The 14,687-nt window shown below is 38.1% G+C and overlaps 2 protein-coding genes across 2 annotated transcripts; both read left to right on the forward strand.

Moving 5' to 3' along the window:
- The first annotated feature begins 645 nt into the window (after nt 1-645).
- Nucleotides 646-2,789, forward strand: LOC102073362 (parvalbumin beta). The gene is made up of 4 exons (XM_074553072.1): nt 646-706; nt 1,312-1,444; nt 2,176-2,285; nt 2,764-2,789. The coding sequence occupies exons 1-4, from the start codon at nt 646-648 to the stop codon at nt 2,787-2,789; spliced, it is 330 nt and encodes a 109-aa protein (XP_074409173.1).
- Nucleotides 2,790-10,657: 7,868 nt separating this feature from the next.
- On the forward strand, nt 10,658-13,270 carry LOC102073186 (parvalbumin, thymic CPV3). Its single transcript, XM_005487359.3, has 4 exons — nt 10,658-10,718; nt 11,084-11,216; nt 11,641-11,750; nt 13,245-13,270. The coding sequence occupies exons 1-4, from the start codon at nt 10,658-10,660 to the stop codon at nt 13,268-13,270; spliced, it is 330 nt and encodes a 109-aa protein (XP_005487416.1).
- The last annotated feature ends 1,417 nt before the right edge of the window (nt 13,271-14,687 follow it).

The raw sequence follows: 14,687 nt of genomic DNA on the forward strand, positions 1-14,687 counted from the left end.
AAATATGTGCAAGCTGAGAGGATTTACCTAGTATGGCACTAAAGCTTCCATATTGTCTAAAGCACCATGCACATTCCTTTGGGATATAAATATCAATCTGATTAGCTAGCAGGTCTTGTCAGCCACAGTAACTTATCCCCTGGGGTGTCTGAGCCATCACGTGCCTCTAGGACTTCTCTAAAAGGTCAAGAGGACTTAACTAAGGTCTATATAAGTCCTTCCCTATGTCATTTGAAAAAGAATTAAGTCAACAGGACTCTGCTGATTTTTTACCTGACAATATTTTCTGTTCTTGGTTGGGGAAAACTAAGTGGCCAGGTGAGTTCAATGTTTCCTCTGGAACTTTAGAAGACATCACAATAATTCACACAAAAAATGCATGGAAATAACCGAAGATGCCCAAATGCCAGGAAGCTCTATAAATACATTTGGCTGTGTCCTCAGCCTGTACACCTGAAGATTTAACTGGAAATACCAAATGTGTGTCTGAACTGAGGATGGAGCAGCTGGCTCCTGCAGGGCAGCTCAGCTGCTCTGCCCTGGGACCTGGGCTCACCTCAGGGCCCCTGCCCAGCTCAGAGTGCCAGAGCAGTGGCCACTCTACCCAACTCTACCCAGTATTTTTCATTTTGCAGTATTCTTGGCATGGCTCTTTCCAGTATCCTGACAGAAGCTGAAATTGCTGCTGGTCTACAGAGCTGTCAAGGTAATATCTATGTTTTAAATTTGGCTGTGCAGTTTACCTATCAAATTCCTTGCTACCCCAAAGTCCCAATCCCAATAGAAACAGAAAATTCTCTCTTACTAAAACCAAAAAAAGGACTCAAGATAATGGAACAGATGCAAATTTTAATCTTGGCCAACGATGCTACAGGTACCTACCATCATTTGTGCACTGCAGCAATTTTAAGGATGAAAAAATCCAAAGGCTGAATCCTGAGTCAGAAATCCTATTTTTTCAGAGAATAATAATAGAACTACTGCTGATTTCAATACAAGCCAAATATTTATCACCAAGTTCTACAAATATGTCTTTCAATGACATATCTATTTACAAGGGTATGTTCTTGCATGCTGAAGACCACAGTCATTATTTCAATACCTTCCTAGTTGTGAGACATCATTGATGGAAAAATCCCATTTATCTGATATAAACTCAGGAAAATCAAAGACTTTTACATGGTATTTGTAATTACCCTCACTGTACTGCAGAATAGTTTGCTGCTTTTTGATCAAAAAGCTATATTTTTTTTGTTTCAGACTTTTGACTTCTTTTTTTCATCTCTCCTTGTTTCCATCTGCTTATTTCAGCTGCTGATTCGTTTGATTACAAAACCTTTTTTGTCAAAGTGGGTCTCAACTCCAAATCCAAGGACCAAGTTGCCAAAGTCTTTGGAATTCTTGACCAGGACAGGAGTGGCTTTATTGAGGAAGAGGAACTGAAGTAAGTAAATAAAAAAGCTACCAACAGGGTTGTGGTTTATCACTAAAAATGCATTATAAAATCAGAAATGTTCCCTTTCCTCCTTCCCCTTTGGATGGGAGACAATTATGTGTTTGTGCACCCGTGTGTGAGTGCTGGTGCTGGAGAAGCTGCAAGTCAAATAACAAAGGCAGGGCTGGATCACAATGGGGAAACTCTGACAGCACTGAAAATTCTTGTTTCATGTAGCAATAACTGACAGGCTGTGAAGATAAAAATAGCAGTTCTGCTATATCTGCTTTTTATTATTGTAAGATTTTTTTTACCAGACTGAATTCAAAGGGCCATTTTCTCTCATCTTTCTTCTGTCACATGAATTCTACCTTCCAGATCACATTCATCAGACTTTGAAGTTAAAAGTAAGCTTAGAGAAACTCCTGCTAAGACTCTGCATCTTAGGAGAAAGAAGGAAGATAACAAGGGAGGGAAGATGAATCCTGCCACTACAGAGGATTATTTAATTTTGTCTTTTTGATTCAATGAAACCAAGATGTCATCAAGGATTTTTTTAGGCTATGAAGCAGCATCCTCTTACTTCCTTACCCTCAATCTCAACAAAGCTAGAGGAAGTTTTACCGTTGAAATATTTCTCAAGAACTGAATCATGCTTGAAATTTTGCAGCTATTACCAACCCAAACCCTGAACACTTTCAGTACAATGTCTCTCTCATTTGCTCTCTCACCTTTACCAGACTTTTCCTGAAGAATTTCTCAGCCAGTGCCAGAGCTTTGACGGACGCTGAGACCAAGGCATTCCTGGCAGCAGGGGACAGTGATGGAGATGGTAAAATTGGAGTGGATGGTAAGACTGCCCTTATCAAAATGATAATTCCTGCCTTTGAGACTTCCTAAAGGCAGCTCCAGGCCCCTGCCCTGCTCCGTGTGCTGGGGGTTGTGGGTCTGATGCTGAGGTGCTCAGATCTGCTGTGCTATGGGGAGGATCTGACATAGAAACAGGTCTCTACTCTGCCCCTGGCTAAAGTGGTCAGTCCCTTTTCTCATCTATGGAGATTTTTTCAGCAATGGAACCTAAATTCAGTTTATCATTTCACTGCTTTTTGCTAGTGAACTGGGATACAATGTGACACTTAAATGCAACACTTCCTTTGCATTAAGTATCTATTGTTAGGAATACACAAGGTGCTGCCTTTAAGGAATATTTATCAGGGGAAGCAGTGTTAGTTTCCCATTTGAACTCTAAAAATTAGGAGAGAAAATTTTGGGCTGTGTGATTACAAACAGAGGTTCCACTGTATTACTCTTTTTTTCTTCTTTTACAGAGTTTCAAGCATTGGTCAAATCATAGTCAGCAGTCAAGTAAAGACCAAGACCTACATGCCATAAACAATTTTCCCTATTGCAAATCTACCATTTATTTACACATTTTGTACCCTGAAAGGTCATGAACTATTGCTGGCAAGTGGTTTCATATTGCTGGAAAACATCTGAAGTGGTACAAGCACTCCTTAAGCCACGCTGCCAGGTGTTTTAAGCAGGTCTATGCCACAGAGGGACTGAACTGAAATCCACTCTTCACTTCTGAATTTAGGGCATTAAAGATATAAACATAAATATTAAGAGGAGAAATTGAAAACATCTCTGTGGGCCATTGAATTTTCAATATTTGCATAAATAGCTAGCATATGTTGTAATAAAAAGCAGAAATAATAAAATGTCCAGGTGTAAAACCTGTTTCTGGTAACCAGTAGCAGTGGTATTTAATCAAGGGGTATTTTAATATTCCATATGTTTTTCTGTCATTCTTTATGCAAGTGATTGTGTTTCAGAGACTAAGTATATTGGAGAAGCTTGCACTAATAAAGTCATCAATTTAAGATCAACTGGATCCAGGATTAATTTAGATTTCTGAAAGAGCTGTACATTCAGAATTCCCCAAGGAATGCCTCACCTTCATGCCCACCCGATGGCACTATTGTTCCACTGCTGAGAAGCTAAAACAGTTCTGTGTTTAAATGAATTCCACAACACTCCCGTGTCCCACCTTCCACTTCTGCAAAAAGCACTTCAAAAACACCAGTCCCAGTGCTCCTTAAGAGCAAATGGGGGAATGTTGCCTAAATAATCAACATTCTGCTGCTTTTCTTCTCAGCACTGAGAACAGCACAAGGCCCACATCTCACAGGGGTGTAAAATGCATCAACGTTTGTAAGGAAAGTATCGTAAAAGGAAAAGTGCCATAAAAATTGCTATAAAAATTGCTAAGAAAATAATCATTTTTTTCTTTACAGACAGATTGAAATAGCAAGACAGACATAAGGAATGCGGAGAATGCAAAATTCTGAGTAGTTTCTCACTAATTGAAGTTCATTTTGTGCACTAGGTCAGGGTTCTGGTTGAAAAGTGTGGGTGTGATCATGTCACCACAACTTTGTCATAGTATAAACACACAGAGCAATCAAACTGGGCTAAAAAATTAAACATTGCTAATAGTGCCTAATGAAACACCTCAGTGTATCAGGGTTTTGTCTTAGACATGTGACCAAAATAAACACACAGCCAAACTGCCTTTTAAAAAATCTAGATGGCTTTAACCATCCCAAACATCAGACTTCCAACACTACAGTTGCTCCTACATACTCTTGGAAAAAAATTTGGAGCTCTTGAAAAGTCATTCTTGGACAATAAACTTGCAAAAACTGGTATAAGTGTCTCACAATGTATTTGTTGAAGGTATTCAAGAAGATGTTTCAATATTTGCAAATCAAAAATCTTAATTTCAAAATTGCCTGCTGATGTTATTGTGGTTCTGATGCACAACATATTTATGATAAAACATTATGGAGAAGGAAGGAAATATCAATACAATGTTGGGGAAATCATCATAGTACACAAAGTTAAAGCAGGTCTACAAGACTTCAATGAATACTCAATAATGTGTTCATGCTCTATACATTATCCAAAAATATATTTCCATTAACTCTAATAAATGAATCAGGTCCTAATATTGTAGAATTTTCTGTAAGAGGGAAAAAAGAATCATCCATCAAGCAAATTGACATTCATTATTTCAATGTCATCTCAGAAGAGCAATTAAAAAAGGGAATTCTGCAGAATTAATAACTGCAGCCTGACTGCAGGGCTAAAAGCTCTCATTATTGTCAGAAAATGCTTTGTTTCTCAGCAGATATCATGTTTTATGTTTCCATTGTGCAATATGGGTCACCCAGACTTTTTCAAGCATTGTACCAACATTAATGGCTAAATAAGAGAGAAAGGCACAGACAGCTCAGATCACTTCTGAGATAGCAGGCGGCTCCTTTATTTAACCACACTTACTTCCACCCTGATTAGCCTGCTAGGCCTACAAATCTAAGACAATTTCACCACTTACCATTCCATTAAGAACAGTAAAAAATTCATGACAAGGTAAGTCTGGTATCAGCTTCAGTGATCACTCCAGAAAGTTAAGAAGAGCTTCTGACTAGAGAGGTTTTTAGACCTTTCCTTCTTCCAGCACTGCCACTAACAGATCAGAGGAGAAAAATGCTGTTTTCTTTGCACAAGAATATACTCACTCAATTTCTTTTCCTCTCTTCTTCACGTGGGCTGTCAGGTACTGTGAAATCTCTGTTACGACTTACCATGGGATTTAAGAAAGCTCTTCAAATTGTGCCTCAGCTGGAAATAATGCTGCCTGGTCACAAGCACAGAGTCCCAAACAGCTCCCTTCGAGTGAACAACTCTGCTGGAGTCAGACATTTGGAGGTCTGAGACCTTAACTATGGGATTGCCTCTTGTCAATGGAATTTTGTCACATGCTTGGTGCATGTGTTTTAACAGTTTGCCTGAACCTCCTTTCTTTAGCCCATTTCTGCTAAACAAATTACTTTTGATGATTATATACAATAAAGATAACTCTAATTACAGGGTAATTTTACTTCAAACCTCACTAAGGGTTACACATCCTCCTACTGCTGAAATTAATGGCTGAAATCCCACTGAAATCAATGAGAACAGGCAGTGAATACAGAAGAGGTTGGAATTGGGTTTATTTCACCATGGTTCCTTACACTGTGGGGCACAGTGAAATGCAGCCATGAGCAAAGAGCCTTTGGTAACAGTAGAGTAGAACTGTACTTATCTTTTTATCTTTTACATGGCACAATAGCAGCATCCAGATTATTTCACAGCCTCCAACATTAAGGCACAGTTATTGCTAAAATGGAAAGAAACCCTGAACAATCTAGATTTTTAAAGGTGGCTCCATCTGACACTGTCTATAATGCTGACAGCAGACAGAAATGTTAGACAATTACCTTTAGGGTCAGAGACAGAAAATTGCATTACTGAGTCTCAGAAGAACTTCCAAATGCATTTAAAGACAAACACAAATCAAATGCTGTCAGAGATCTTCCAGGACAGCTTTTTAAGTGAAAAAATATGTTTATCAGACCAGACTCTTTGAACTAGTGACACTATTACTCAGCTATGTTAGTCTACTCTGCTGTCATTTTAAAACAGAAATGAAATTCACTCCCACAGACTGATAAGAACATAATTTGAACTGAGGAAAGTTCACATGGGATTCCCCTTATGTGAGAGAAGTACCTGTTTTCCTTTAGCTCCAGACTCACTGTGCTGCAGAATCTATCTTGTATGGTGGGTTCTCTACTCCAGATCTCTGCTCAGTGCTCTGGGTAATTCCTCTACCTGCTGCAGGGAAAGAAAGCTTTGTCACTGGGGCCTGCCCTTCCTCCTTCATTGAGCAAAAAAGTCAAATACTACAGCATGTGCTCAGACCTCTCTGTTAGAAATGGCCAAGCAACAATTCAAATTAAATGCTTTATTTCTCTAGGATTAAAGCATTTGAAGCATTTGCCCTAAGAGACAGCTTGAAGTGGCAGGATTTAATTCATTTTGTTGTCAAGGTCCTTTTCAATGATTCTGGCTGTGAACACACTAAGATTCTCTGCTGTCACCACTGAGATATCAACACTACTATCAACCACAGGGGTTACTGAGTATCTATTTTAGTTACTTCCAAACTCATTACAAAGGCAGAATCTGTTATCCAGGATCATGATACCATTGGCCCTGACACAAGCAGGGCTGAAAGATGGAGTTGTGTGGGTTTGAGAATAGCTGCTGCAGCATCTCTTTACACTCTTGTAGCTGGTCTCAGGTTAACACCTCTCCTCTGATCTCACCTGAGACAACTGCTGATGTTTCTTCTGCATCTGCCACAGCTTTGCTTGATTGCCACTGCTCATTAACTCTGTACTTTATGCAAACCAGAACACAAAGGGTACAAGACCAGTCCACAACCTGTCAATGCTTTACCAAAACACAGCTTTCCTCTGCACTTGGAGAAGTAAATAGCACTTGATTGGAAGACAATTGTCTCATATGTTTAGATTCCTACAGAACCTAGAACCTTAGCAAGAACTAATCAATATGAGTATTCTGTATTTCTCAGAGTAACACCTTCAGGTTTAATTTTGGTAGTCTGAAAAAAAAAGAGGCTTTAATATTATTTAATAAGGACACCTCAGGTGAAAACAACACTAAGTATGCAAGTACATAAATATTCAGATGACCAACCCAACAGAACTTTTAGATGCCTCCTGTAGAGCAAAAAAAAAAAAAAAAAAAAAAAAAAAAAAAAAAAAAAATCCTCAAAACAACTGAACAAAAACTATTTTTTTTTTTCGTTAATTTCATAGGAATGAGTGTTAAACATTCTTGAAAACTGTGCAATACTAAGATTCTGTGTCAGATTTTGAGCTATTGTTAACTGCTCATTACTCAGCAGCTGTTGTTCTGGTTGATTTATTGAGGATTTTCATCATAGTGTTACATTGTTTGCATAGCATCTTTAAAAAAAAACCACTTCCATAGATCTCTAGTTTTTGAATGCATAAAGTAATTACAACCACCTAAGTTAACACATAATCAAGCAAGAAGTAAAACAGGCAGATAATTTAGATGTAAAATAAATTATCTCATTAAAATATCCCTTCATATACTAACCCCTGATTATTGCATTCTAATTGTAGTGGAGGGAAACCTGTACTTCAGATGAGGTGTCATTAATAAATAAATAAAACCCAGTAACCCTAGATTCCCACCTGTATCGATGTACAGTGACATCAACTTGATTCTGAAATTCAGCTCTTTTAGGCTTTTGTAGACCATCTTTCAGGCAGGATTAGCATCACTTTTGTTGCCAGCATTGAATTTCAAACATTAAAAGATCTCTTCAAAAGCAATCATGGCAATTATATCACTTTTATTTGAGATCATATTTAAATATAAAACTAATTCTGCCTATTTTACAACTGTTGAATACACACAAAACCAGCTTAGCACTCTGCTATGCCAGAGTGCATGAGGTAACCAGATGTCATTCTTTAAACATCTGGTGCTTATATTTTTAAACAATGTCCAAATTAGTTGCAGATCTATTTTGAGCTTGAGCATTATGAGCTCACCTTGATCTTGTAATTTTCCTCCATTTCAGTTCCCTTGTTCTCATTAACTGTCAATAATCAGTGTTGCATGGCAAGTCAAACACTTAGACAAAGAGAGCAATTCCATGGGTTCTGTGTAGGAGCCAGCAGAAACAAAGGAGGTTTCCTGTAAAGGAACATCCATGGCACTCTCACAGAGGGCTGAAAAAAACCCTTTTTCTCTAGAAACATTGTGGCAGTAAGAAAAGAACCCTTCTGCTCAAACTCATATTAACTTGAGATGATCATAGAGGGGAAAATACAACAGAGTGTAAAAAGGTACCTAGGAGAATGAAAGTTATTTCAGGATAGTTCTGGAGAAAGCACAGAATGAACTTAATCCCCACAGGCACTGCCTGACAGATCATAATGCCATGGAAATCTCAGGCAGAAAGCAAAATGAATATATAGCACTGAATGATGAAGATAAATGGAAAGGACACCTAAAGATCTGTGGTCAGAGCTTCAGCTTGTACAAGTCAGCACTGTTTAATTTGTTTTAATCACAAAATGCTAATTTACAGCAGTCCAGGGTTCTTAGGTTCACCATTAAAGTGTTCTTCCACGTCACTATAACAAATTTTCCTACTGGAAGCAATAGAACAAGTGCCTGGTGGTTCCTGGCCAGCTGCATTTGGGACTCAAAGGTAAGTCTGAATATTTGTGATTTATGCCATGTTCCTTCATATACAAAATAGGTAACAAGAAAGTTAAAAGTATCATTAAATTATGTCTGCATTTTCTGTTTCTTATACCTTGCATTTCTCTATCCCAATTCAAACAGAGCTATGGAACATTTGCTATGATTTACACTTTTCTCACTGTCATGAAACCAAGCAGGAGTAAACCCACTGTAGTCCATTAACTTACTTCAAGGCTTAGATATATTTATTACTCTGCTCCACGGTATAATTAGTAACTGTTGCTACAATAAAAATATTACATCTTTGGCATACCATGCTATTTCCATTTGTTTAAAAATGAAACAATGTTCATGGAGTAAGAGAACATCAGTTTAGATGCCACAATTGACTACTACAGAATAAATACCAACCAAAATACATGTGAGTTTTATTGGTCTCCATCCTAGAATTTTGCCCATTTAAACCCCCTTAAAGATGGAAACAGATTTTTGTCTGAGAAGGAAAACTTCCCATCCAGTGTTATGAATTTTCTTAAGGTTTTTTGTTCCAAAAGTAGTACTCCTGAAATATATAATAAAATCTCATTTATTTATGCCTAGAATTAAAATTTTGTTATTAATGAAATAGATTGTGCGAGTGTATTATAAAATGTATATACAACTACTTCCACACTAACAAAGTCTGATTCCTACAACCTGTAGAACTTGCTACAACTAGTAAGCCTATTATTGATTTCATGTAATTCAAAATATTCAAAATGGATTATTAAGTAGGCCAACTGATTATATATAATCTTCCTAGGAATATTGATGACAAGATCAGTTTATTCAGCTTTACCTAGCTCATTGTTTTCTCTCACTGAATACACTGGTTTCTGTTTCTGTAATTCAGAAAACGGTCAGGAAATACAAAATGAAGCTTACTGCAGAAACATCATCCAAATTAGAAATGCTTTCCTCTACCCTGGTGACAAGTTATCTTTGTCAGAATGACACATTGGCACCTCTGATCTGTCATCTCCAACCTCCTTCATACATTCCAAAGGATCAACAGAGCCAGGGAACAAACAAATTCATTTCTTTTCCCGAGGATTTGGCTGCTGGAGTCATCTTCCAAAGAGCGACTCTCAGGTGCAGAGCTTGCCTGTGAGCATACTTGGAGCTGAAAGGCTGCTTTGATGGCACAGTTGTACTTAATTAAGCACTAGTGGATTTATTTTTTTAAAACTGTTCTTTTTGTCCATATTATCTTAGGATATAAATAGAAAGAAAAGTTTAATTAGTTAAGGAAGAAATTTGAGCCAAGTCTCAATTCAAACATTTGATCCGTGGAAGTGTAACCCAAGTAGTGGTTATTGTCACCTTTTGAATCCTTTATAAGACAGAGTGGCAAGCCAGAGCCAACATTACTATTTTGCCTGGTATCTCCTCAGCTATTTTTCCTTTACCTAGCTGAGAAAACTCTAAAGGTGAGCATCTGACTTGAGATTAGTTAAATAAAATTACTGTGCAGAGCTGCACCATTAGTAAGTACAACCACCATTGTTCTAAGGTTTTTGTTTTAATTGCTGGAATTACATATGGATGGGCTTTACATAGATAAGTATCAGTTTTCTTTTTATTCTTCAGAGCTGTTGGGGGAGATAATAGAAGTAAACTTTCTTACCTTTTGTTTTCCAGCTGCATGTATTGCTACTTGTGTTGCCAGATTCTGTGCATTCCAGTAAGACTATTTGTTAGATGAATGGTTACATAGAGTTTAAATATGTGCTGTATTTATATAGGTTGCAGGTAAATGATAAAATATTGATCATCAGCTCACAACATGGTTAATGTAATCCATCTCATCAACAACTATTATTTCTGAACTGCTATTTTTAAGGATGTACTAAAACTTGTAATTCATTAAGGAATACCAGAGATGTTACTCTGATCAATGAGACCCATCTACTCTTGTTGACCTTATAGTAATCTTCAAAACACAGAAAAACCCAACTTGTTATAAGATGCATTTGCATTTCAAAACTCTGTTTGCAATATTCTATTTTGCACAGGTTTAAAATGAGCCTTACAGACATTCTAAGCCCTTCTGACATCGCTGCTGCTCTGCGGGACTGCCAAGGTGAGAAAACAATTCAAAATCTCCGAGTCTTATTTTGTGTAACCTGGGGCAAGTTTCACTCAGTCCCAAAGGAATACTGAACAAGCGCATACTTTAAACAGATTTCTGTAATCTCTTTACTCAGCTGTCACAGTATGTTTGTTCATTACTGGTTTATATTGTCAATTTGGAGCTTATCCTCACATGATTCTGTTGGATGTTTAGTAGGGTATGGGGCAGTATTGCAAATTCATTCATTCTTTGACAGGCTTCACCTACTGATCATGTTTAGAACAATGAAATTGTAACAAAGTATCATCCTCAGACCATTTAGGAACACTGAATGCAGTGGTCTGGGGTTAATTTCTTTATTAATTTATTTTCAGCTCCAGATTCCTTTAGTCCCAAAAAATTCTTTCAGATCAGTGGGATGTCTAAAAAGACAAGCAGCCAGCTCAAGGAGATCTTCCGGATCCTCGACAATGACCAAAGTGGCTTTATTGAGGAAGATGAGCTCAAGTAAGGATTCTGTTAACTACTTGGAGGATATAATAAAAATAAACACTTTTTCCATTCCAGAGCTTTCAGTAAATGTGAACACAATTTATGCTAAATGTTGATAGAACTTCAGCAGATGGTGAAAGATATATTTAAATAGATCATTCAGAAAATAGTAAATTAGTAATACCTGCCTTTTATGCTCAGTATAGAACAAAAGAGCACCCTGGGGCTGGATTTTCATAGTGGACAGAATCAATTCAACCAGGGTTGCACTTATAAAGCAGAAATACAAACAAGTAAGATTTAGCTTGCCAAACAAAGCATTGTTTTAAGGACTTGGCTATTGTGGTAAAGTTTTTAGAGATGGTTATCTCTTTGATTGTACAACAACCATAAAAATACTGTGGTGTGAAAATCTAAGTGCAAGTTGTTTCCTCCCAAGGTATTTCCTTCAGAGGTTTGAGTGTGGAGCCAGAGTGTTAACTGCCTCAGAAACCAAGACCTTCCTGGCAGCTGCAGACCATGATGGGGACGGTAAAATCGGGGCTGAAGGTATTGACTGCTTTAAGTACAGAATGAGGAGTGATGTGGGATTCTCTTTTATGTGATGGTAATTAATGTACTCCCAGAGATTTTACTGAAACCCTGGAGTACAAACCTATTAAAGGGAGGAAATGGTCCCTGATCTTACGGGTTCATCTCTGCAACTCCTTTTCATGAGCGAGTAAAAAACCTTCAGGAACTTTCCTGATGCCACTCACTCCCATATTTCAAGGTGTTCTGAAAGCAACTGCCCCTTATTTCTCCTCCCACTCACTCTAATGTAAGGCAGCACTGGCATCACTTGGAACACACAAATGAAAAATCAAGGACAAAAGAACCAGGTGTACAGGAGAACAAACAGCTCATAATCAGCTCATTTCCTGCAGCTCCTGCCCCACAGAAATGCCACTGGGCACTGAAATCATTCTCAATGTGCAGCATGGAGCTCTGTATTTGCTCTGCATGTAAGGATAACAGAATGATCAAGGGTCACAGCCCCAGTAAGAGATCCCAGAGCAGGATCTGTGCAGGGATGGCTGCTCTTTATCTCCAGGGGCAGGTTAAGGTCCAGATAGGAAGGAGCAGCTGTTTAAGGAAGCAGCAAACTGCACTCACCATGTGCAAACACCGGTGTGATTTAATGGCTGCACGGTGCAGAAACCTCCTGATCTCCTAATTCCTTATTTCTGTGCCCTGTTTTGGAGACAAAGCACACACACAAAGGCCTGCAGCTAATGGCAGCCTGCCCCATGAGAGCAGTGAGCGTGAAAGGGGCTTAGGGAATAGCATGCAGGGAATGTGCCAGCGTGCAGATTCCCCAGCTCACTGCACCAGCAGGACAGAACTGCTCTGTTTCTTTCTTTGGAAGGAATGAAACCCAGTTCCTTAGGAACTATGCCAGAATAAACACACAAGATTTATGAAGCAATCTGTATATTAATACAGTCACTCAGGGATGGGACTGATCAGATGCTCTAATTCATGGAAGCCAAACATTTAAAGGATCTTTAAAATAACAGTATCTTATTGCACAACTCAACATCCCAGGATCACACCACATAGAACTGCAGCGTTTTTAGCTTAGGCTGTGCTCTAAATCAACACTTCTCAATGTCTGAAGCATTACAAACAGTTAATGTAACACATGGACTCGCTTTTCATTTTTCTTACATGAGCTCTTAACTACTTCTTACTTAAATTCCATGTAAGCCATTCCATTATTTTTGCCTAAGATCAGTGTATGCAGAGAGAAGAACAAAACTACCCTGAAGATAGAATTATTCCCTGTAAGTCAGCAAAACACACTGCCTGTCCATGTGTTGTTTAGGAGATGTTTAGGCAATGCCTCTCGTCCACACATTTCTTCCCTGGTCATCATCATCAGTTAGACAACTTTTTTATGTTCATTCCTATTCTAAATCTCTTGATAAGCCACTAATCCTTTATTCCTAATCCTTTCATCTTAATATTTCTTTCATATAAATATTCTCTTCTCTTTCACAGAATTCCAGGAAATGGTGCAGGCTTAGAGGTTCAAAAGGACCAAACCAGAGAGAATTGGGATGAATCTGCAGGAGACACTCCCAGACCTTGAAAATCAGGAGTCCCTTATTTATCTTGACAGTGTCTGTTATTTTTTCACTGCCTTAGCAACATAATGAAACACTGATTACTGATTTTTTCATTGTGTGGACTATTTACCATGTTTTAACCTCTACTTTAGCAGACACTTCCCTTAAAAATATCCAATAAAAATCAATCATATACTGTAGCCTGTGTCTATTTTTTTGACTCCTATATTGAAATGTGAGAATTCTTAAACCAAAACTGTTAATCCCTCCAAGATCTTAAACTTATCAGATCTTCATAAATGGAACATCTTTTGAAATTATTGGGAGTTCTGTTTACAATAGCCCTTCTGGATTAAGCTTAAGTTCCCAGAACACTCAGATCTTCATTGAAAACCAGGAGCTCTGATACAATAATTTGACATACAAGTTGTTTGTAAGCTGGTAGACTCAGTACATTTAATATGGTCATTACAATTTTCCTTTTATTGTACAAAAATAATATAAACTGATAAAAAATGAACACTGGATTTTGTTACTACTTCTTAACACTATGAAACATGCTCTAGAATACAAATCTCTAGAGCATCAGTGGCTTAAACAGAGCTCTTCAGATTTACACAAGCCAAGGTTCTGACCCATGAACTGGGCATGGCCATTCTCAGAACACAAGATGGATGTCACAGCACAGTCACAAGAAATAAAGTGTGTCCTTGGCAGTGAAACCACTCTGATGACAGAAGGGTCTTGGAGTAGTTCACATGTAAGTAACAAACAAACTGCTCTCCATTTCACTGACAATTAAGTGTCCTGACCTTGACTAATCATGTTACATCAGGCAGGCAAATGCCTGTAAAATAAAGAATTTTCCAGGTGCTGCTGCACTCTGCTCCTTTCAATGTCTCAGCCTTTGCACTGTGGACCTCAACAAAGAAACCCAGAGGCCAAGTACAAATTCTGTTATTCTCCACTGAGACGCAGTAGGATGCTGGAGCAGGTCACCAAACAGAAAAATACACTTGCCCTTCTCAAGATATTCTGAGATCTCTCAAACATCCAAAGCATTGCAGTTAAAGAATCTTTCCATGCTTTCCATCAGGAAAAAAGTTCCTTAAAAACCCAACAGTACAGCACCCACCCCAGATTCAAGTAAGGGAAAACTTGCTGATTTGTGGGAAGAAACATTTAAAATTAAAACATCACTTCCCCAGGATCCTTGAAACATTAAATCATACTTTAGAATGCTCTTATGTAACATGTGACGGTAATAACTCAAATTTATTCACTGGCAAAGGTACTTGTCTGCTCCCTAGCCTAAAACAAAACACCACCAGTAAAGCTCCTAGAGACATGGTATGTAGAATTCCCACTGCTTCAG

The sequence above is a fragment of the Zonotrichia albicollis genome, chromosome 16 (genome assembly GCF_047830755.1).
Source record: "Zonotrichia albicollis isolate bZonAlb1 chromosome 16, bZonAlb1.hap1, whole genome shotgun sequence".
In the NCBI taxonomy this organism is placed as follows: domain Eukaryota; kingdom Metazoa; phylum Chordata; class Aves; order Passeriformes; family Passerellidae; genus Zonotrichia; species Zonotrichia albicollis.